The following is a 22810-nucleotide window of genomic DNA, read 5'->3' as shown; positions in this document are numbered from 1 at the left end:
AATGTCTCGCCAGCACCGGGTGTGACCCAGGGTGTAGACGCTTTATCCTCCAGCTGTTGGATTTTGTACTAGGGAGGAATTACTTCCTCTTTGGTGACCAGTTCTATCTACAGCTTAGGGGGACCGCGATGGGGTCCAATGTGGCCCCAACGTATGCTAACATCTTTATGTCCACCTTTGAGGAGGAGCATGTCTACACCTCCACATTCATGGGCCACATCCGCTGCTGGTGGAGATTTATTGATGACATTTGTCATATGGGGAGGGTGATAGGTTGTGTCTAGATAAATTTTTGTTGGAACTTAACGCTCATATTCCAGCTCTTCAATTTACCATGGTTTGTTCTGACCGAGAGTTGCAATTTTTGGATACATTGGTACTATTAAAAGATGGAGTATTCTCCACAGATCTATTTGTGAAACCCACAGACAGAAATAATCTCCTCTTATATAGCAGTAACCAACCTAGACACATGATAGAGTCTTTGCCATGGAGTCAACTGCTAAGAGTTGATAGAATTGTGTCAGACACCACACAAAAACAAGTTAGGTTGACCCAGATGTGTAATAAATTTAAGAGGAGAGGTTATCCTAGGAATCTTGTGCAGAAACATAGGGATAGACTAGACAATAGTTTGGAGTCTAAAATCAAGAATACACAAGTTGAACATATACCGTTCATTTCAACCTTTGGCAATTTGAGTGGTCGTATAGGTAATATTCTGCGAAAGAATTGGCCGCTAGTGTCGAAGGGACATAATGAGATTGACACGTTGAGAACACCACCTATTACGTCCTATCGGAGGACTAAGAATATGAGAGATACATTGGTTAAGTCAGATGTGGGAAGTAGAAAGAAAAACACACAATTACTACTTTGCCCCCCCCCCCCCCCCAAATGGAAATTTTCCGTGTTTAAATTGTTGCAATTGCAACAATATTTTGAAGGGGAATAAATTACAGCACCCCTACACTGGGAAGGTCTTCAATATTGGACATAGGTTTACATGTAATTCAGATTTCGTTGTGTATATGATCACGTCCCTGTTCATTAATTTACATAGGAGAGACGACTATGCCTATTAAATTGAGAATTAATAAGCATAAGGGTACAATCAGGAAGAAAATGATGGAACTTCCATTACCGAGGCATTTTATTGAGAAAAATCACCAGTTAAATCAATTGAGATTTAGGGCAATAGATTGTGTCCCGATACTCAGGAGGGGAGGGGACAGACAAAAGCTATTGAAAAAGAAGGAATTACATTGGATCTTTGAACTAGATTCCTTATATCCCAAAGGTTTGAATCTAGAATGTAAGATAATACCTGGACTCTGAGATCCCATTGCTGTTTTTAAAAAATTTTATTAACAATGTACACATGATGGGTGATTTCTTGGATACATTTCATTGCATCTATTTTCATCTTCCTGTTTTCTTAATATCTTTTTAAATATTTTTTACAGTTTAAGAATATTCTTGATGGAGATTCATTCACCACACACCAGCGGATATATGACCAGAATGAAGATCATAATTGCTCCTCTCATGTTTTCATCCATTGCGAGTTTTTTTGTGCATTGATTTTTGAGATCATAGGGACCTTAATGGGGAGGTCACAGGTGATGATCGATAATCAATTTATAGTCTTGTGTTTCTTTTGCCGTATAATTGTCTGATGTATATCATCGGACAGATATTACGAGCATTCCCTTAAATTTTTGATCACTTCAGTGATCTAATTCATGTAGGCGATTTAACACAGTAGATTATTTGAAGATCTTCTCACTTTGTGATCTATATTATTAGCTAGAGGCAGAAATAACCTGCCCTTTCTCCCTTTTTTTCGTTGATTCTTCGGAGACCTGGTCACACGTGACTTATCGTTATTTAGTGATGGCGTCCTTGACAACTGAATTGAGTTTGTCCCAAGTTGCTTATATATATATATAGCTACAATTGCGCTATATAGATCGATGGATTCTCGCCATGATTGAGGATATTATTTTTTCTATATATACTCGATTGTGATATTCTTTTTGGTCAAATGCTTGTTTCCATTGTGCCGCAGAGACGACTGATTGCGGAGCATGCGCAGTAGCGTTCTAGGATCGGAACTGGAACTTGGAGTGTGGTGAACTTCCCTCCTTTGTTTTTCCATCATAAGAATAGCGATTGATATATTGATATTGATGATGTATTGAAGATGTATTGTATGTTGCATTTTTACACTTTTTGAGTATTATATGACAAGTTGAAGATTGTCATTAAGACTAATGTATGTTTCACCTGGGAGACCGGGTTCACGATTTTCACTGGTTGAAACGGACCATGTGATTACTTGTATTCACCTATTTAAAACGATGTTTTTAGACATGATGTTAGGCTTGACAAAGACCCCTCACTATGGGTCGAAACGTTGCCTGTCGATTGTGGATGTCTTGACAATAAAAACCACTTTGAAGACGTGTGCTGCTGTCCTACTACTTCTTTTGAAATTTACATCATGCCGGAGTGGGTTTGCCTGGCTTGACAGCGTGCACCGCACCAGATTCGGGATTAGTGCTGCTCCAAAAATTCTTTTTCTCTTGATATCCACAGGATATGTCATAAATGTCAGAAAGATGCGGGTCCCACCTCTGGAACGGGGCCCCCTAAACCCTATTCTAGCTTTGTCTGCTATCACTGTCTCCCGGCCACTTCCTGACTTTATGGTCGGGAGTTACGATAACAGCATAGCTAGCTCGCTGAGCTGCGCAGTTTCCGTAACTCCCATAGTAGTGAATAGCAGTTACGGAAGCAGCGTAGAATGCGAGCTATGCCTTTTCCGTAGCTATCATTCAGTTCTATGGGGCTTACGAAAACAGCGTAGCTCAGCGAGCTACGCTGTTTTCACCTTCATGGTCGGAAATCAGCCGACACACAAAGAGGTAGAACGGGAGTTTAGGGGCCCCATTCTAGAGATAGGTGCGGGTCCCAGAGGTAGGACCCACATCTATCTGCCAATTATGACATATCCTGTGGATATCCAAAGAAGTAGTAGGACAACAGCACACGTCTTCAAATCATCAAAGTGGTTTTATTGTCAAGACATCCACAAACGACAAGCAACGTTTCGACCCATAGTGAGTGAAGGGTCTTTGTCAAGCCTGACAAAGACCCTTCACTCACTATGGGTCGAAACGTTGCTTGTCGTTTGTGGATGTCTTGACAATAAAACCACTTTGATGATTTGAAGACGTGTGCTGTTGTCCTACTACTTCTTTGGATATACATCGTGCTGGAGTGGGTTTGCCTGGCTTGACAGCGTGCACCGCACCATACTCGGGACTAGTGCTGCTTCAAAAATCTCCTTTTTTCTGATATCCTGTGGATATGTCATAAATGTTCCTCGTGGGAAAACCCCTTTAAGTGTATTTGTTTGTACATATTAATATTTGTATAGTAAAATTGAAGTTGTGTAAATAGAAAATAGTGTGTTTTAAAACAATGTTTCAAACAATGAAAATGATTGGATCATTACGATTACTGAAAAATGTTTCATCTTTTAGTTTGATGTCTGGATTAGCAACAATGGATTCAAAAGTTTGCGGAAGAATGGGTCTCATTACTATCACATATTACCTATGGACAACGTTCATGGCTGTTGCACTAGGCATCATATTGGTGATTTGCATTCATCCTGGTGCTGCAGCTCAAAAGGAGAATCATACTGGTGGAAGGCCTGTTCTAAGTTCTGCAGATGCTTTGCTAGATTTAATAAGGTGAGTGAAATGATACTATATCATTATATGGATGATTAAAGCCTCACTTTGCTGCTATATCTACATACACATAGTTTACTTAAATGCTAAAAAAGAAAAGAGATTTCAAATTGGTTTTAATTAAACACGATTTACCATTTGCCTTCTTCAGCTTGCATGTAATACAATGCAAGCTGCATAATGCTGTTCCATCCTCATACTGACAGACGGCTCTCTGATGGCTCAGCCTGTAGCCCCTCTCAGACTTCTCTTGAATTAAGTTGAGCTTAGATTAGCCGTCAATAGAAGTCAGAGATGGTCTACAGACTAAGCCGTGGAATGAGGACAGGACGGCATTGTGCAGCATGCATTGTATTGCAAGCTGAAGAAGCCAAAGGATAGAAAATGTTTCATTGAAACCAATTTTAAATATATATATATATATATATATATATATATATATATATATATATATATATATAAATATATATATATATATTATTTTTCATTATTCTTTCTCCTCAGTACAGTGCCAGTGAGTCAGCAATAATGGACCTACAGCATGTGCTATATCTGTGGGTGAGAAATGATGTGTGAGGAAGAGAGTTTCCATTTTCCCAAAACATTTCATAGCCTGTGTTTCTTTATTTGTAATTCCGGCCTGTCTAAATAGAATAATGTTTTGAAATGCTGGATCAATCGGGATAGGTCAGTTACATGTGCTGTTAGTAATTTATTTTTTTATGTTTCAGTACGGGACAGCATTACCGCGGGAGGCAGGGACACCTAGCATCATACATAACTATAATGCTAGGAGCCCGGCTCCCTGAACTGTGTTCGATCCAGGAAATGCGGCCGACATGCGGTCCGTATATCACAGACCGAACACGGTCGTGTGCATGAGGCCTAAGTCCTTTTGCCAGCATAGATGGAATCCTGGGGAAAGTCCAAAGATCATGGTAAAGACCTGAATAACTAAATCATCACATTTCGTACATGCCGTTTTTCTGAGGGTGAATGTGTAAAAAGCTTGTAATATTTTAAATTTAGTTTCTCTCCATTTTTCATGGATGATATGTTTGTGGAAAGCAATTAAACGGCTTTTTATGTATTAAGTCCCCTCAGTATTACCCATGATCTTTTCCCAACGCTTAAAAGCTGTTCTGGGAGATATGGATATTAATTTTGAACTAAGAGTAACATATAAGTGAGATACAGATCTCTTATGTGATCCTGTGAAAATGGAGTCAAATAGGTTATTAGGTGCCGTTTCTCAGAATAATAGGTCTTGATTTTGAGATATTGGAGGTATTGAAGGTTTCCAATAGCAAATTTGGATTGGAATTTCTACAGCGATAGCCATCTAGCCTCCTTAGGATGTATTAAATCATCTAATTGTTTCACTCCTTTGTCCTTCCATTGGTTGAACAGTTTACTGGTTCGACCTGCTATAAACTCCAGGTTATCCCATAGAAGCATGTGCCTTGAGCATTAGTTTGCGCAAAGCTTTCCACGTAATGATTGTGTCCCTTAATAGCACAGAGCGTTTAATATGAGCTAGCAGTGTGGCATATTTTGAGATTACTAAGGTTATTAAAGGTTATTACTAAGGTTATTCCAAGGGTATGGCAATTGTTGTTCTAGAGGGGTGTTGGAGTGATATGTTATGTTGTGCATCCAATCTAACAAGTGTTGACTTATACAGGCTAAATTGTATCCTTGTTTAGAAAATGATTGCCCCTCCCCCCCCCCTCATCTTTCTTCACCATGAGTTTGGTTAACGCAATTCTGTGAACTTTTTTTTTCCCAGCCCAGATAAATTTTGTGAAGGTAGAATTTAGTATATTTGCATCTGTTTGCTTTAAAAGTAGGGGGATGGTTTGTAGGGGATATAATAATTTGGAGGCACTAGACATCTCAACTAAAGAACAAGTAGGGGTAAAGAACAAGTAGGGGTAAACTGTGCCATTTCAAAACTGTATCCTGAAAATAAAAAGGGGGTAGTTAAGATTGTAGAATATTTGGTGAGTTTGGCCATTCTTTATTCCAAGGTAAGTAATATTAGTACCAGAAATAGTTATCCCCATACAACAAAACCTGGTTTTGGAGAACTCCAAAAGTTAGGACACACATTCTAACTGACCTGTTAGGGGAGCTATTGACACAGTGTCCTACAGCAGCAACTTTTAAAATACACACCTAAGGTAAAAGGTATGGAAGAACTTACGGCCATTACTGGTCGAGCTTTGAAAACTCTTAGGGGTATGTTTCCTTAACCACTTCCTGCTTCAGCCACTTTTGACCTTCCTGATAGAGCCTCATTTTTCAAATCTGACATGTGTTACTAAGTTTGGAATGCTCTTACCTATCCAAGCAATTCTGAGTTTGTGTTCTCGTGATACATTGTACTTTATGTCAGAGGTCAAATTTGGTCGATACATTCATTGCTTAATTTAGAAAAAATTTGCAAAAATTTGCATTTTTCTAAATGTAAATATATTTGCTTGTAAGACAGATAGTAAATCCACACAAAACTAGTTGCTAATTGACATGTCCTATATGTCTACTTTATGTTGGCATCATTTTTTTAATATCCTTTTATTTTTATAGGATGTTACAAGGCTTATAAGTTTAGCAGAAATTTCTGTCATTTTTAATAAAATGTTAAAAGCCTATTTTTTTACGGACCAGTTCAGTTCTGTAGTGGCTTAAAGGTGCCCATACATTAAAAACAAACAAACCATAAAATCACCCCATTTTTAAAAAAACTACTCCCCTCAAAGTTTTTAAAACAGCATTTAGAACGTTTCCTAAAATGTTTGCAAAAATTTCATTTCAACCCATTTTTTTCTGCAACACAGAAGGTTTTTACCACAGAAACACAACTCAATATCTATTTCCCAGATTCTGCAGTTTTTAGAAATATCCCACATGTTGCCATAGTGGATTTTGGGGCGTTCTTTTTATTAGATTATATTTTAGGCACCATGTCAGGTTTGATGAGGTCTTGAAGTCTTTTAGAGTTTGGGAAATTTTTCTGGGAAAGTGTTGTACTTGTATAATATGGGCTCCCTCACTTTCAGCAAATATGTTTGGGCCCTACCCTTCCTGGTTCCCTAATTTTTGGACATTCATAAATCGCCTCTTCAAACAGAAGACATTTTCCTATTGGGCCTGCACATCTGCATATTTTTTCTTTCTTGACTTATGGGAGCCATAACTTATAAATTATATTTTTTCATAGACGTGGTGGTATGAGGGCTGTTTTTTGTGGGACGAGCTGTCGTTTTTATTAGTATCATTTTGGCGTAAATTGAACTCTTTGATTACTTTTTATTACATTTTTTGGGAGGCAAGCAATAAAAAAAGCATTTCCTGCATAGTTTTATCTTTTTAATGTGGTGTTCACCGTTTTGTATAAATTACATATTAACTCTATTCTGTGGGTCAGTACGATTATGGCTATACCAAATGTCCTAAAGATTTTTAAACATGGCTATAGAGAATTTCCTTGACTCCTCCCCCTCTTCCCCTAATTATTATTTTTTGTCTTTTCTCTCACTTTCTGAATCTCTGGTTTTTTTTTCTCTTTCTTTCTCTCCCTTTCCCCCCTCTTCTCTTTACAGGAACATTTTCTTGTACGATATATTAATCTGTTCTGACAATTGTTACTTTGGATTTACTTTTCCTGACTGTTTATTTGTTATTTAAAATGCGAAAACAGATTTTCTATACCATAAATAAAACCAGAATAAAATAAAAAGAAAAACACACACAGACCTTTGAAATGTGTTCAGCACCTCAGAGGGCAACCTCATTACAGCAGCTGCATCTTGCACAGGGAGGAATGCCAAATAATCCCACCCCTCCCCTCTCTCCCCTTTCACTCCTTCCTATTTCATACAGAACAGTGGAGAATAGTGTTACAGATACTGCCAGGCCCCAGCTCCAGAGCCCTCCTCTGCGGTTTCATAACAGCAGGAGGCAACATCATTGAGTATATGCTGCACCCTACTGGACATATTAATCACATCTTCTATGAAACGGGAAATATAATTATTGCAGAGAGATAATCTGATTGCCGGCCCCCCTCCCTAAGTGCAGTTGGACACGACCGAGTGCCACTCAGGCCGTTTTTAACGGCATCCGAGAGGCACCCGAAAATTTTCACAGACCCATTCACTTTAGCGGGTGAATCGGGTCTGTGAAAACTGACCAGATTCTCCAAACCATGGAAAGATAGGATATGTCCTATCTTTCCACAGATCACTGACGGGACCCAGCTGGTGCACACTGTTGTGTGCATGAGGAATTAGGGCGACTGTGCAGTTGAACCGTAGTGAAGTTGTAAAATTACTTTGCTTGTTAATACCTAACGCAAATTAGATGTATTATGACAATATGACAATGAGAGTGGGTTTTTTTTGGTTAAAGGCCTTCTTTTCTGGCTGTAGTAGTCCTCCATACTATGAATCTCAACACAGCAAAGAAGTACAACTTTTCTAAAAGTTGATCACAAACTATCCTCCTATTGGTACCCCCAGAGATCTTCTATAATCTGTGGGGAACTCTGGCAGTATGTGTTTTGCTTCAATGCAGCACCACCACAGGGTATATTAACCCCTTAACGATATCCAACGTAATTGTACATCGTTGTCATTAAGGACTCAACGCAACACAACGTACTGATATGCTGTGTTGCTGATGCGGGCTTAGAAGCTGAGCCCGCACCATCGCCAGCGGGTGTCAGGTGTATCTATGGTGATTCCTAGCAGATGGGAACCCTGCAATAAAAATCGCTGGGTTCCGATGGCTGGTCTGGCAGACCGGAGGCCTAAAAAAGGCCTCCTGTCTGCCAAGTACGGCTTCCGGTCGCAAAAGAAAGGTGGTGCAGGCTCAGAAGCTGTAACAGCAGGGAATGGAGCTAGCTCCGATCCCTGCCATTAACCCCTTAGATGCCGCGATCACAAGAAATCGCGGCATCTTAGTGGTTTGTAGCGATCGTCATCAACGCGATGTGATCGTCAAGCTGCTGATCGTTATTATGGCAACCGGAGGCCTAACACTATGATAGCCTATTAGGCCCTGCCCTTAGGCTTGCTGTCAGTGAATTACTGACAGCGCTAATGCATTGCACTACATGGGTAGTGCAATGCATTAGCGTAAAGATCAGAGGTGCAGGCCTTCAAGACCCCTAGTGGGACAAAAACAAAAAGTTTAATAAAAGTGTAAAAATAAAAGTTTCAAGTTAATAAAAACAAACACTGCATTTTTTCCTATAATAAGCCTTTTATTATAGGAAAAATATAAAAACATTGAAAAAGGTACACAAATTTGGTATCGCCTCGTCGGTAATAACCGAAACGATAAAACTGTAATGTTATTTTTCCCACACGGTGAACACCGCAAAAAAATAAAATAAACAATGCCAGAATCTCTATTTTTTTAAATCAAAAACATGGAATAAAAATTGATCAATAAATCACGTGTACCCCAAAATGATATCAATGAAATGCAACAAATAAGCCCTCACACAGCTCCAGTGGAGAAAAAATAAAAAAGTTCTGTCTCTCAGAATATTGCGACACAAAAGGTGCAGTGTTCCAAAAGCGGATAAGATTGGGCACCTTTTATAAGTGCGACATTGGCCGGACATCTATGAATTATTATTTATTTACAAATTATACCCTCTTGTTTTACCCTGATGTACCCCTCACAGTTTACATATGCCTCCACATTATTAACTGAAATATCAGCAATACCCCAAATAGAATTACTACCAAGCAAAATCTGCACGTCGAAAGCAAAATGACTCTCCCTCCCTTCTGAACCCTACAGCGACCCAAACAGCAGTTTACATCCACATATATGGCATCGCCATACCCGGGAGAACCCGCTTTAAATTTTATGATGTATTTGTCTTCGGTGGCACAAACTGGGCACAACACATTGTGTACTAAAATGGCATATCAGTGGAAAATTGCAATTTTCACTTTGCACCATCTGCTGCGCATTAATTTCTCATGAAAAAAGACCTGTGGCGTCAAAATGCTCACTACACCCCTTAAAATGCCTTAAGAGGTGTAGTTTCCAAAATAGGGGTCACTACTTGGTGGTTTGTTTTACTATTTGACCTCAGAGCCCTGTAATTATGGGCCAATGCTGTGAAAATCACCAAAATAGACCTCAAATACGCATGATGCTCTTCATTCTAAGCCCTGTCATATGTCTAGGCAAATAATAAATGACTTGAGGGGTGTAGTTTATAAAATGGGGTCACTTCTTGGGGGCTACCACAGTACTCTGGTATCTTAAAGTTTTGCAAATACAACATGGCACCAAAAAATCAAACCAGCAAAATCTGCATGCCTAATAGTGCTCCTGCCTTTCTGAGCCCTGCCATGTGTCCAAACAGCCGTTTATAACCCCATATGGGGTATTGCCGTAGTCGGGAGAAATTACTTTTCAAATGTTGGGGTGCTTATTCTCCTTTATTCGTTGTAAAAATTTTAAATTTCCACGTTTTATCAAAAGAAAAGTAATTTTTAATTTCACAGCATAAATTCCACTAAATTCAGCAAAAAAACCTGTGGGGTCAAAATGCTCACTATACCCCTTGATAAATTCCTTCAGGTGTGTAGTTTTCCAAATGGGGTCAGTTTTGCGTGGTTTCCACTGATTTTGTCCCTCAGGGGCTCTGCAAATGTGACATGGCACACGAAAACCATTCCAGCAAAACCATTCTGAGCTCTGCCGTGTGTCCAAACAGCAGTTTATGACCACATATGGTGTATTAGCGTAATCGGAAAAAATTGCTTTTCAAATGTTGGGGTGCTTTTTCTCCTTTTTGCCTAGTAAATATTGAAGATTTCTACATTTTAGTGGAAAAAATTTAGATTTTCATTTTTACATCCTAATTCCACTAAATTCAACAAAAAACGTGCTGGGTTAAAATGCTCACTATACCCCTTGATAAATTCCTTGAGGGGTGTATTTAGCAAAATGGGGTCACTTTTGTGGGGTTTCTAGTGTTTTGGCACCACAAGACCTCTTCAAACCTGACATGGCGCCTAAAATATATTCGAATAAAATGAAGGCCCCAAAATCCACTAGGTACTTCTTTGCTTCTGAGGCCAGTGTTTCAATACATTAGCACACTAGGGCCACATGTGGGATATTTCTAAAAAAAAACACAGAATCTTGGCAATAAATATGGATTTGCATTTCTCTGGTAAAACCTTCAGTGTTACAGAAAAAAATAAATTAAAACAGATTTTCTGCAAAAAAAATACATTTGTAAATTTAACTCCACTTTGCTTTAATTCCTGTGAAACACCAAAAGGGTTAAGAAACTTTCTAAATGCTGTTCCGAATACTTTGAGGGGTGCAGTTTTTAAAATGGGATGTTTTATAGGGAGTTTCTAATATATAAGGCCCTCAAAGTCACTTCAGAACTTAACTAGTCCCTAAAAAAATTGGCCTTTGGAAATTTTCTTGAAAATGTGAGAAACTGCTGCTAAAGTTCTAAGCCTTATAACGCCCTGGAAAAATAAAAGAATGTTAAAAAAACAATGCCAACATAAAGTAGTCATATGGGAAATGGTAACTAGTAACTATTTTGTATGGTATTACTATCTGTTTTACAAGTAGAAACATTTAAATTTTGAAAAATGCTAATTTTTTCAAATTTTCTCAATATTAGGGTATTTTTCACAAATAAACACTGAATGTATCGACCAAATTTTACCACTAATTTAAAGTACAATGTGTCACGAGAATACAATCTCAGAATCACTTAAAAAAAAAAGCATTCCAAAGTTATTATAACATAAATTGACACATGTCAGATTTGAAAAGTGTCTATTAACACTCCTGACACTTCTGTAAAGTTTGTGTGGGACTTAATGACAGCAACCGTGATCTCGCAAGATCACGCTGTGAATGAGAGCACAGTGTGATCTTGATGTGCTGTGTGAGTAAGTCACACACAAACGTTACCGAAGTGTCGGGATTGTGAATAGACATCGCGTCCTGCCTGGAAGCGATGTCTATTCCCTCTCAAGACACTTCAGTAAAGTTAATGTGTGAGTAAGTGATAGCACATTGTGATATCGCAAGATCACTATGTGCTGAGTACATGAATGGAGAGAAGTGTATGATGCTGATTGGTCAGCGTCATACACTTCTCTTTACAACGCCCACTTGGTCAAAAGGTAAAAACATGCCCAGTTGTCTATTAAGAAAGTCATTAGCATAAATCTAAAATAGTTCATAACATTGTCAAAATGTATCATTTTTCTAAATAAAAACCACTGCTGTTATCTACATTACAGCACCAATCACATTATGTAGGAGATAGGGAACTTATAATCTGGTGACAGAGCCTCTTTAAGCATTACATAGTGCCCATCCAAAACAATGGGTCATCTGTGTAATGCAGGAAAGGACAGGTCCTCCAGGGCGAGAGATGGTTGTGTAGCTGCTCTCCACTCTGACCAAGAGATGAGGATCCCACACAGAGAAGTACCCTCTACCTACTTACGAGAGATGCAGGTAAAAACAAATGGATCTATATCGGCGCTGCTGCTTAATGTGGACAAGGTAAGTATCCAGAAGTCAAGTTTAAGTTTATGAAAACTGTTTAATCGCAACGCGTTTCAGCGCCGAACTGGCGCTTTCATCAGGCATAGGGATACAGGAAAAAAGACACATGTTTATATAGGGCCAGTTCAGATTAGACAATTAGGTAAAAAACCGCGAAAACCATCAGCAGGTCAAAGTTCAGATGGAACGATCTAATATAATATAAGTAAAGGTTTTAATGCATAAATAAAAGGCGATTAAAAAGAGTATAAATAATAAAAGACTGTACGTCCTATCAAAAAATTGATTTTGGAACGAAGTAGATTAAAACCATGTGCAGTGTATAAAGGACCGGTATCATTCAATTACTTGAAACATTAGTTGATGTCATCAGGAGATAGGGGTGAGTAGACATGATTTTATTGATGTGTTTGTGTTATGTGTTATGTTTGGGAAGTAATACTGTATGATAGTTACAATGTTTACACGTTGCCTCGGGAACCAGATGTGTTACGGAAGCCGAGGTGCTCCACAATGGATGGAACGCATGGTGAACCGCATTGCGCGAAAGATCGTTGAACTGCTCAGACGGGACCAGGAACAGAGAACGCCTCTCTTAAACCGAATAGAAATATGGAGATCGGGCGGAGGGTGAGTGAAACGAAATATCAAATGTGGATTAGGGCTAGAGGCCATGATTGATATGTTAGTTTGTCACTTGTAGGCGTTTATTTAGAGGAAACGCTGGTCAGTTTTAAGGGGTGAGGATAGTGGTGGTACGGTTGTCCATACCTGTATTCTTTGAACATATGTTACAATTGGCACATTGTGCTTTTTTTACAGGAGAATTAAATTTTTGATTTAATATAAGTAAAAACACGCAAATATACATTGAGTGATGTATAGTCATTGCCCAGATAGAATGATGACTGGGGTGCTATTTGGAGATGGGATGTGAAGGAATGCTGCAATTTATTTAAAAAAGTACTTAAGGAGTCTAAACGGTGTCTCATTAATGGTTTATTACGTAGTCAGTCAGATCGATTAGTCCAAAGATGACTCTGTGATGTCATTTAGACCCAAAGGGTGAAGTGTATTCATTTTAAAAATCCAGTAGTTTTCCCTTTGTTTTAACTTGCTGAATCTGTTTGGGACATCAATATTGATATGTTCTATTGGTGTGATTTTGATTTTATTAAATTGGCAATCATGCATTTGGAGGAAATGACGGGAAATGCTGTGTTTAAGGTAACCGGTGTTTACATTAAACCGATGGTTGTTAACTCTGGTTCTTAGACATTGAGTGGTTCTTCCAATATATTGCAACTGGCAAGGGCACTCTAATAAATAAATAACGTAGGAACTGCCACAGTTGAGGAGAGTTTGTATAGTGAAGGTTTCTTTGGTGACTGTGGATGTGTAATCATGTTTTTTATGGCTGATGGAATTGCAGCACAGGCAGCGTAAATGTCCACATTTATATGACCCTTTTATGTTGGAAAGAAAGTTTGTATGAGGTGTAGGATGTTTTCTTACTCTGCTAGGAGCCAAAATATTTTTAAGGGTTAGGGATCGTCTGAAGGTGATGTTCGGTTTACATAATAATGTGTCTTTCAGGTACGGATCGTTTTTAAGGATGTGCCAATGCTTGGAAAGAATGTTCCTAATTGTTTTATTGCCTCTGTTGTAAGTGGTGATAAAGTTGAGATTAGAGCTATTGGTACCTAATTTGGAATTCTTAATGGAGGGGTTCAAACAGGACATTTGAGTAAGTTCTGAAGCTTTTGATCGTGCGCCTTTTATAAGATTAGTTGGGAAACCTTTGTCTTTGAATCTTTTTTCAAGGACTAAGCATTCTTTGTTGAAGTCTTTGTCAGTGCTGCAATTTTTCCTAATCCTCCTGAATTGTCCAAAGGGTATATTTTTCAACCAGGGGCGGTGGTGGGCGCTTCTGAAGTCAATATAGCTATTAACATCAACTAGTTTGAAATGGGTTCTCGTTATGAATTTATTGCTGACATTGTCGTAATTGATGGTGAGATCTAAAAAGTCTATAGATGTGGGGGAGAATGTATATGTAAATGTTAGGTCATAATTGTTTTTATTTAGGGTTTCGATGAAGCGCACAGCTTCCTCCTCGGTGCCCTTCCATATTAAAAACAGGTCATCGATGTACCGTCAGTATAATAGTATGTTATTTTTGTAGGGGTGTTCGCCATGGATGTATGTTTTTTCGAAGGACCCCATATACAAGTTTGCATAGGATGGTGCAAAACGGCTTCCCATTGCACACCCTTTTATTTGATGGTAGAAGTTGCTGTCAAAACTGAAGATATTGTGTTTGAGAATGAAGTCAATGCAGTTTGTTAGAAAATCAACCTGGGGTTTGGAAATAGTGTTGATTAGGGAAAGAAATGAGTGAGCTACTTCTATGCCTTTATCATGTGGGATATTGCTGTACAGTGTGGTTACGTCCGCTGTCAAGAAACAGACTGGGGATATTGAAGGGTCAAGTTTTAGGTCGTTTAAGTCTCTGATTAGTTGTGTGGAGTCCTTGAGGTGGGATGGTAGGGTGAGAACGAGGGGTTGGAGATGAAGGTCAATGAAGTGTGAGAGGTTGCTGGTGAGGGAACCTATTCCCGAGATAATGGGACGTCCGGGGGGATCTGTTAGTGATTTGTGAATCTTAGGTAGATGGTAAATGAAGGGCATGTTTGGAAAAGTAACAGAAAGAAACCGTTTTTCTTTTTTATTAATCAATCCTGATGAGGTAGCTGACTCAATCAGGTTCTGGTATTCGAGTATGTACATAGATAATGGGTTTGTGGTCACTTTACTATAGAAAGTGGTGTCGCTCAGAATCCTCATAGTCTCTTTGAGGTATTTTTCTCTGTCTTGGATGACTATGCCTCCTCCTTTATACCCTTTGGACAATTCAGGAGGATTAGGAAAAATTGCAGCACTGACAAAGACTTCAACAAAGAATGCTTAGTCCTTGAAAAAAGATTCAAAGACAAAGGTTTCCCAACTAATCTTATAAAAGGCGCACGATCAAAAGCTTCAGAACTTACTCAAATGTCCTGTTTGAACCCCTCCATTAAGAATTCCAAATTAGGTACCAATAGCTCTAATCTCAACTTTATCACCACTTACAACAGAGGCAATAAAACAATTAGGAACATTCTTTCCAAGCATTGGCACATCCTTAAAAACGATCCGTACCTGAAAGACACATTATTATGTAAACCGAACATCACCTTCAGACGATCCCTAACCCTTAAAAATATTTTGGCTCCTAGCAGAGTAAGAAAACATCCTACACCTCATACAAACTTTCTTTCCAACATAAAAGGGTCATATAAATGTGGACATTTACGCTGCCTGTGCTGCAATTCCATCAGCCATAAAAAACATGATTACACATCCACAGTCACCAAAGAAACCTTCACTATACAAACTCTCCTCAACTGTGGCAGTTCCTACGTTATTTATTTATTAGAGTGCCCTTGCCAGTTGCAATATATTGGAAGAACCACTCAATGTCTAAGAACCAGAGTTAACAACCATCGGTTTAATGTAAACACCGGTTACCTTAAACACAGCATTTCCCGTCATTTCCTCCAAATGCATGATTGCCAATTTAATAAAATCAAAATCACACCAATAGAACATATCAATATTGATGTCCCAAACAGATTCAGCAAGTTAAAACAAAGGGAAAACTACTGGATTTTTAAAATGAATACACTTCACCCTTTGGGTCTAAATGACATCACAGAGTCATCTTTGGACTAATCGATCTGACTGACTACGTAATAAACCATTAATGAGACACCGTTTAGACTCCTTAAGTACTTTTTTAAATAAATTGCAGCATTCCTTCACATCCCATCTCCAAATAGCACCCCAGTCATCATTCTATCTGGGCAATGACTATACATCACTCAATGTATATTTGCGTGTTTTTACTTATATTAAATCAAAAATTTAATTCTCCTGTAAAAAAAGCACAATGTGCCAATTGTAACATATGTTCAAAGAATACAGGTATGGACAACCGTACCACCACTATCCTCACCCCTTAAAACTGACCAGCGTTTCCTCTAAATAAACGCCTACAAGTGACAAACTAACATATCAATCATGGCCTCTAGCCCTAATCCACATTTGATATTTCGTTTCACTCACCCTCCGCCCGATCTCCATATTTCTATTCGGTTTAGGAGAGGCGTTCTCTGTTCCTGGTCCCGTCTGAGCAGTTCAACGATCTTTCGCGCAATGCGGTTCACCATGCGTTCCATCCATTGTGGAGCACCTCGGCTTCCGTAACACATCTGGTTCCCGAGGCAACGTGTAAACATTGTAACTATCATACAGTATTACTTCCCAAACATAACACATAACACAAACACATCAATAAAATCATGTCTACTCACCCCTATCTCCTGATGACATCAACTAATGTTTCAAGTAATTGAATGATACCGGTCCTTTATACACTGCACATGGTTTTAATCTACTTCGTTCCAAAATCAATTTTTTGATAGGACGTACAGTCTTTTATTATTTATACTCTTTTTAATCGCCTTTTATTTATGCATTAAAACCTTTACTTATATTATATTAGATCGTTCCATCTGAACTTTGACCTGCTGATGGTTTTCGTGGTTTTTTACCTAATTGTCTAATCTGAACTGGCCCTATATAAACATGTGTCTTTTTTCCTGTATCCCTATGCCTGATGAAAGCGCCAGTTCGGCGCTGAAACGCGTTGCGATTAAACAGTTTTCATAAACTTAAACTTGACTTCTGGATACTTACCTTGTCCACATTAAGCAGCAGCGCCGATATAGATCCATTTGTTTTTACCTGCATCTCTCGTACCCAAGCGGTCACCTCGGTGACCGGCTCGGATCTGGCAGCAGCTACCCCGTGGACCCCAGCGCCGAACTCTTCCAAACCTCACGGTGAGCATATATATCTCCTCCTATTCTCACCTCAATTTCTTTGATCCACACCAAGTGGCGCCGTGGCTCTTTTCTCCTTATCCTACTCTACCTACTTAGAATTTACTAATATGGTATATGAAATCGTTTTTCTAAACTAGACAACAAGGGGTGGGATTAACATATATTTTTTTTTATATAATATAACTTTTTATTATTGTTGAATTATATAAAAATATTCCATATCACATAACAAAAAAAAAAAGAAAATATTCAGAGTTAACATTATATTAAACAAAGTATTATGTAGTACAGACACTATCCCAAAAGGGGTTCAAATAGATAATATTGAAAAATCAACAATCACCCACTAAAACCCTGGAAAATATTGCGTGGGGAGAGGAAAGAGAGAAGAAGAGAAAACAAACCAAAACAAACATTATTTAATCAGCTACTAACACATTTTAAACCAGCTCTAAGGTCTTTTTCTGGTCGGGGGTAAGTTACATTATCCATCTGTTCCAGATCTTATAAAAAATATGTCCCCTTCCTCTTTTCCTAGCATCAAGTAATATGACCTTTCTAAAAGCATCACTCTATTCACCTTATGGTGCCATTCTACTTCCCGTGGGAAATCTTTTGAGATCCATTTATAAATGATAGCCAATCTTGCCAGAAACAAAATCTTTCTAGTGAGTTTGCTACAACCACAGTCTTTCAAAAGACTGGATGTGGCAAAAACAAATAGCATTTGTTCCCTTGGAACCGCTTTCCGAATAAATTTAGAAATAGATGCTGCTACTCCACTCCAGTATCTATGTAGCTTGGGACAACGCAGCAACATGTGGATGAGATGCGCTTGATGTATACTGCATTTTTGGCAATTATCGTTATTCCTTAACCCCATAACTTTTAAAAGCTTCGGTGTATAATAAAGTCTTTGATTGATCATAGAACAAATAAATCGGTGATCGTGATTTAATGATGCTTCTCCGATACGTTTATAAACTAACCCTCAATCGATACTAATCCCAAGATCCTTATATCATTTTCCTTGTGATTCAATCCCTTAACGACGAGTCATGGATATATACTTTGCAAGCAGGTGTTAGTTCCCGCATAGCGACGTATATATACGTTGCTCTGATCACGGGGGTACTGCCAGTGTACCGACGCGATTAGCGGCAGGAGCACAGACTGGTTCCTGCCCCAACTGCTGGAATCGAAGCGCGCTCCCATTCCGGCAGTTTAACCCATTGGATGCCGCTGTCAATAGCGACAGCGGCATCTAATGTGTTTGACAGAGGGAGGGACCTCTCTCTGTCACTCCATCAGCGCCACTGTAAAGAAATCGCTGGCGCCATCGGGTTTCCTGGAACAGTTAAATAAAGTTTATGAAAAAAAAAAAAAAAGATTACAGTAAAAATAAAATAAAACCACTTTTTTTTCCCAAAAACGTGGTTGTATTTAGTAAGAGTACACATATATATATAGTATTGCCGGGATCGTAACAACTCAAATAATAACGTTAACAAATTAATTAAACCACCGGGTGAACGGCGTCCAAAAAAAAATGCAAAAAACAATGGCAAAGTTAGTTTTTTTTAATTTTTTATAAAATAAAAGTTAATCAATACATCCCATGTACCCTAAAATACTACAAAATACTACAAATGAAAACCACACCAAAACAAGCTCACATATGGCCACAATGACGGAAAATAAAATAAAAAAGTTACGGCTCTTGAAATGTGGTGATGTAAAAACAAGTAATTTGTTGTTTTTTTTAAAGAGTTTTTATTTTGAAAACATAGGAAAACATAAAACCTTTACATATTTGATATCCCCGTAATTGTGCAGACCCATAGAATAAAGGTAACATGTTATTTATGCCGCATAGTGAACGGCGTAAATTTATATTGTGAAAAACGATGCTGGAATAACTGTTTATTTTCAATTCTTTCCTAAAATAAAGTTAATAAAAGTTAATCAGTATATTATATGCACCCAAAAATGGTGCAATTAAAAAAATACAATTTGTCCCGCAAAAAACAAGCCCTTATACGGCTATGTCGACGGAATAAAAAAAAAGTTACGATTCTAAGAATGCAACAGTGAAAAAACAAAAAATAATTCTTGGTCATTAATGCGCAAAATGGCCTGGTCATTAAGGGGTTAAAGAGGCAAATTATAAGTGCCCTATCTCCTACATAATCTGATCGGCGTTGTAATGTAGATAACAGTGGTTTTTATTTTGAAAAACTATCATTTTTGAGGAAGTTATGAGCAATTTTAGATTTATGCTAATTAGTTGCTTAATAGGCAACTGGGCGTGTATTTACTTTTTACCAAGTGGGCGTTGTGAAGAGGAGTGTATGACGCTGACCAATCAGCATCATACACTTCTCATTGTTCCAGCCCATTGTTCCAGCGTGATTGTACAGAGATAGAGGCAGGGCTGGAACAATGAGAAGTGTATGATGCTGATTGGTCACTGATTGGTCAGCGTCATACACTTCTCTTCCCAACACCCAGTTGGTAAAAAATAAAAACACGCCCAGTTGTCTATTAAGAAACTAATTAACATAAATTTAAAATTGCTCATAACTTGCTCAAATATGATCGTTTTTCAAAATAAAAACCACTGTTATCTACATTACAGCGCCGATCAGATTATGTAGGAGATAGGGCACTTATAATCTGGTGACAGAGCCTCTTTAACCCCTTAATGACCAGGCCATTTTGCATGTTAATGACCAAGAATTATTTTTAGTTTTTTCACTGTTGCATTCTAAGAGTCGTAACTTTTTTTTTTTCCGTCGACATAATCTGGTGACAGAGCCTCTTTAATATGATTTCCTTCATCCCCTAAAATAATTTTTTTAAGTAGTGAGGACAAAATTCCTTTCTTATTTTTTTTTTAAATTCTAATGATTGAAAAGGTGTAAGAATGAACTGTGATTTATATTTAATGGCCAAAAAGGCGCGTTTAATTTGAAAATATCTAAACAGACCGTACTCATCGACCTTGTACAGTCTCTGCAGTTCCGTAAAAGTTCTTAGTTGTGCATTATTAAATGAATGTGATATCCATGTGATGTGATGCTTCCTTTTCCAAAACAAAGAGTCCAGGAGGCCATTAAACTCACCAATATTCCTATTGTCCCATAGAGGAGTGACTTCAATAAAGGTATTTATTTTTTCAATGAGGTTGACAGCATCCCAGACCCCCTGCTGGTTATCATAAATAGGCTCAAGTCCCAAATCAGGGAAATTCAGAACCCCGGCTTCTAGAGCTTCGCATATATTAGACCATTTGTCCGCTAGTGTTTTCAACAAAAATCTATTAGCCTCCAGGCCCTCCCAGTCGTGGAACTATTGTAACTGAGAAGCTAAAAAGTACTTCCTCCAGTCAGGAAGCGCAAAGCCTCCTTTGGTTACCGGGAGAGTAAAAACATTTAACATTCAGAGTATTTAATGCGATTTTTTTTCCCGTTCCAAATTAGGTAATTACAGATAGCATCTAGAGTTTTATCATTTTTCCCCGACAACCAAATCGAACAGTTGGAGAAAAAATTTCATATTTTAGGTATAAAAAACATTTTGATCAGTGCAATTTTTGCAGCTCTGGTCAATGGTAACTTATTCCATGGTTTAACCTTCCCCCTCAAATTTGCAAACAGAGAAAGTATATTCAGTGTAATTTAGTCAGCGGGATCCCTAGAAATTCACGCTTAAATATTCAAACACCTCAACAGATTTCAAGGATGAAATCTGATCGGGGTTAACCTCGACAGATATATTTAACAAACTAGATTTTTGACAATTGATTTGAAGGCCAGCCCGCTCACCAAACTCTTGGTATTCCCGAATTACACGATCGACCGAAGATAAATCCCCTATAAACATAAAAACATTCTCTGCGTATAATGAGATTTTATCGACCTTATTACCCATTTGGAAATCCACTATATTCTGAGAGGTTCTTATCTTCATTGCCAAAACCTCAATTACTAAAGTAAATAAGAGGGGGGATAGAGGAAAACCCTGCCCATTCCCCCTTCTAAGTTAAATAAAGCTGATTTCTGGCCGTTTATGCCTACTCTGGCCTGTGGTTGTCTATACAGTAATTTAATCCAATTTATGAATTTTTCCCCCATACCAAAACAACCCAAAATCCTAAAAAGAAAACGCCATTTGACTGTATCGAAAGCTTTCATAGCATCGATTGAGAGGATAGCACCCTTCTTAACACACACTTTCCCGTATTGTAAATTAGCAAAGACTCGGCGGACGTTCTTTACCATAACCCTGCCTGGAATAAACCCGGTCTGGTCTGGTTGAATTATACTGTTCATTACCTTCATCAGTCTGAGGCCAAAAGCTTGGCCAACAGCTTGAGGTCGATATTCCACAATTAAATAGGCCGGTACGATTCCGCCAAGAGAAGGTCCTTATCTTTCTTAGGGATCACAATAATTTCTGTAGCCTCCAGAGATTCGGGAAGCCTACCTCTAATATGGGAAAATTAAGCTGTTTCCACTAAAATAGGGATTCATTTATCCGATATAACTTATATAGTTCGAATAGAATTCCGTCTACCCCCATAGGGATTAACATTTTTAACAAAAGGTTCTCTGTTTTGCTGACAAAGACATACGCAGCTGGAGGGGGGGGGGTAGTGTTGTATTGCGCCATGGAACATGATTCTAATAATCAAATAAAACAATTACAATATTCAAAATATACCCTTATATTAAAGTGGACTCTAAATAAAGAAATTCCCAATCCAAAATGTTTAACTGGATTGCCACACTATGTATATAATACATGAGCATACATACCTACCTACCCACACATTATATTAAACTAACCCGTTACGTATAGACCTATATGTGCATATTCAATATCCTAAGCGTGCTTAGCCCATTTAGTTAGGCTGTGCACTGTCAGAAGGATGGAGGACTGTGTGGCGTGCGCAGTAAGACGCGACAAATCTCCCAGCTAATGAACATATACGGTGCCAGAACTAAGCTCAGTTCATATATACAGCACCAGGACCAAACTCAATACTTATATACAGCAACAGAACCAAGCTCAGTACATAATTACAGTACCAGATCAAAGCTCAGTAAATATATACAGCACCACAACTAAGCTCAGTACATAATTACAGTACCAGAACCAAGCTCAGTAAATATACACAGCACAGCACATAAATACAGCACCAGAACAAAGCTCAGTACATATATACAGCAACAGAACCAAGCTGAGTACATAAATACAACACCAGAACCCAGCTCAGTACATAAATACAGCACCTGAACCAAGCCAAGCTCATTACATAAATACAGCACAAGAACCAAGCTCACTACATAAATACATCACCAGAACCAAGTTTAGTAAATAAATACAGCACAAGCACAATAATAGCTCAGTACAGGGATCATTTGCAAATTCAGTTTAAACCCTGCCATATAACTTTGTATGGCATAAAACTACAGGTCCCAGTATGGCCTAAACAACGGTAAGAGTATG

At 38.3% G+C, this 22810-nt stretch overlaps 1 protein-coding gene across 1 annotated transcript in view; it reads left to right on the top strand.

Moving 5' to 3' along the window:
• Nucleotides 1–22810, top strand: part of LOC142740843 (excitatory amino acid transporter 5-like) — a 414141-nt gene that overhangs the window by 236619 nt on the left and 154712 nt on the right. Inside the window, exon 3 of the mRNA XM_075850270.1 lies at nucleotides 3552–3764. Coding sequence (XP_075706385.1) covers nucleotides 3552–3764 — 213 coding nt within the window. The remainder of the gene's footprint in view (nucleotides 1–3551; nucleotides 3765–22810) is intronic.

This window comes from Rhinoderma darwinii, chromosome 1, assembly GCF_050947455.1.
Source record: "Rhinoderma darwinii isolate aRhiDar2 chromosome 1, aRhiDar2.hap1, whole genome shotgun sequence".
Classification (NCBI taxonomy): Eukaryota; Metazoa; Chordata; class Amphibia; order Anura; family Rhinodermatidae; genus Rhinoderma; species Rhinoderma darwinii.
The sequence above is the reverse complement of the archived record's forward strand: the minus strand, read 5'-3'. Positions and strand labels throughout refer to the sequence as shown.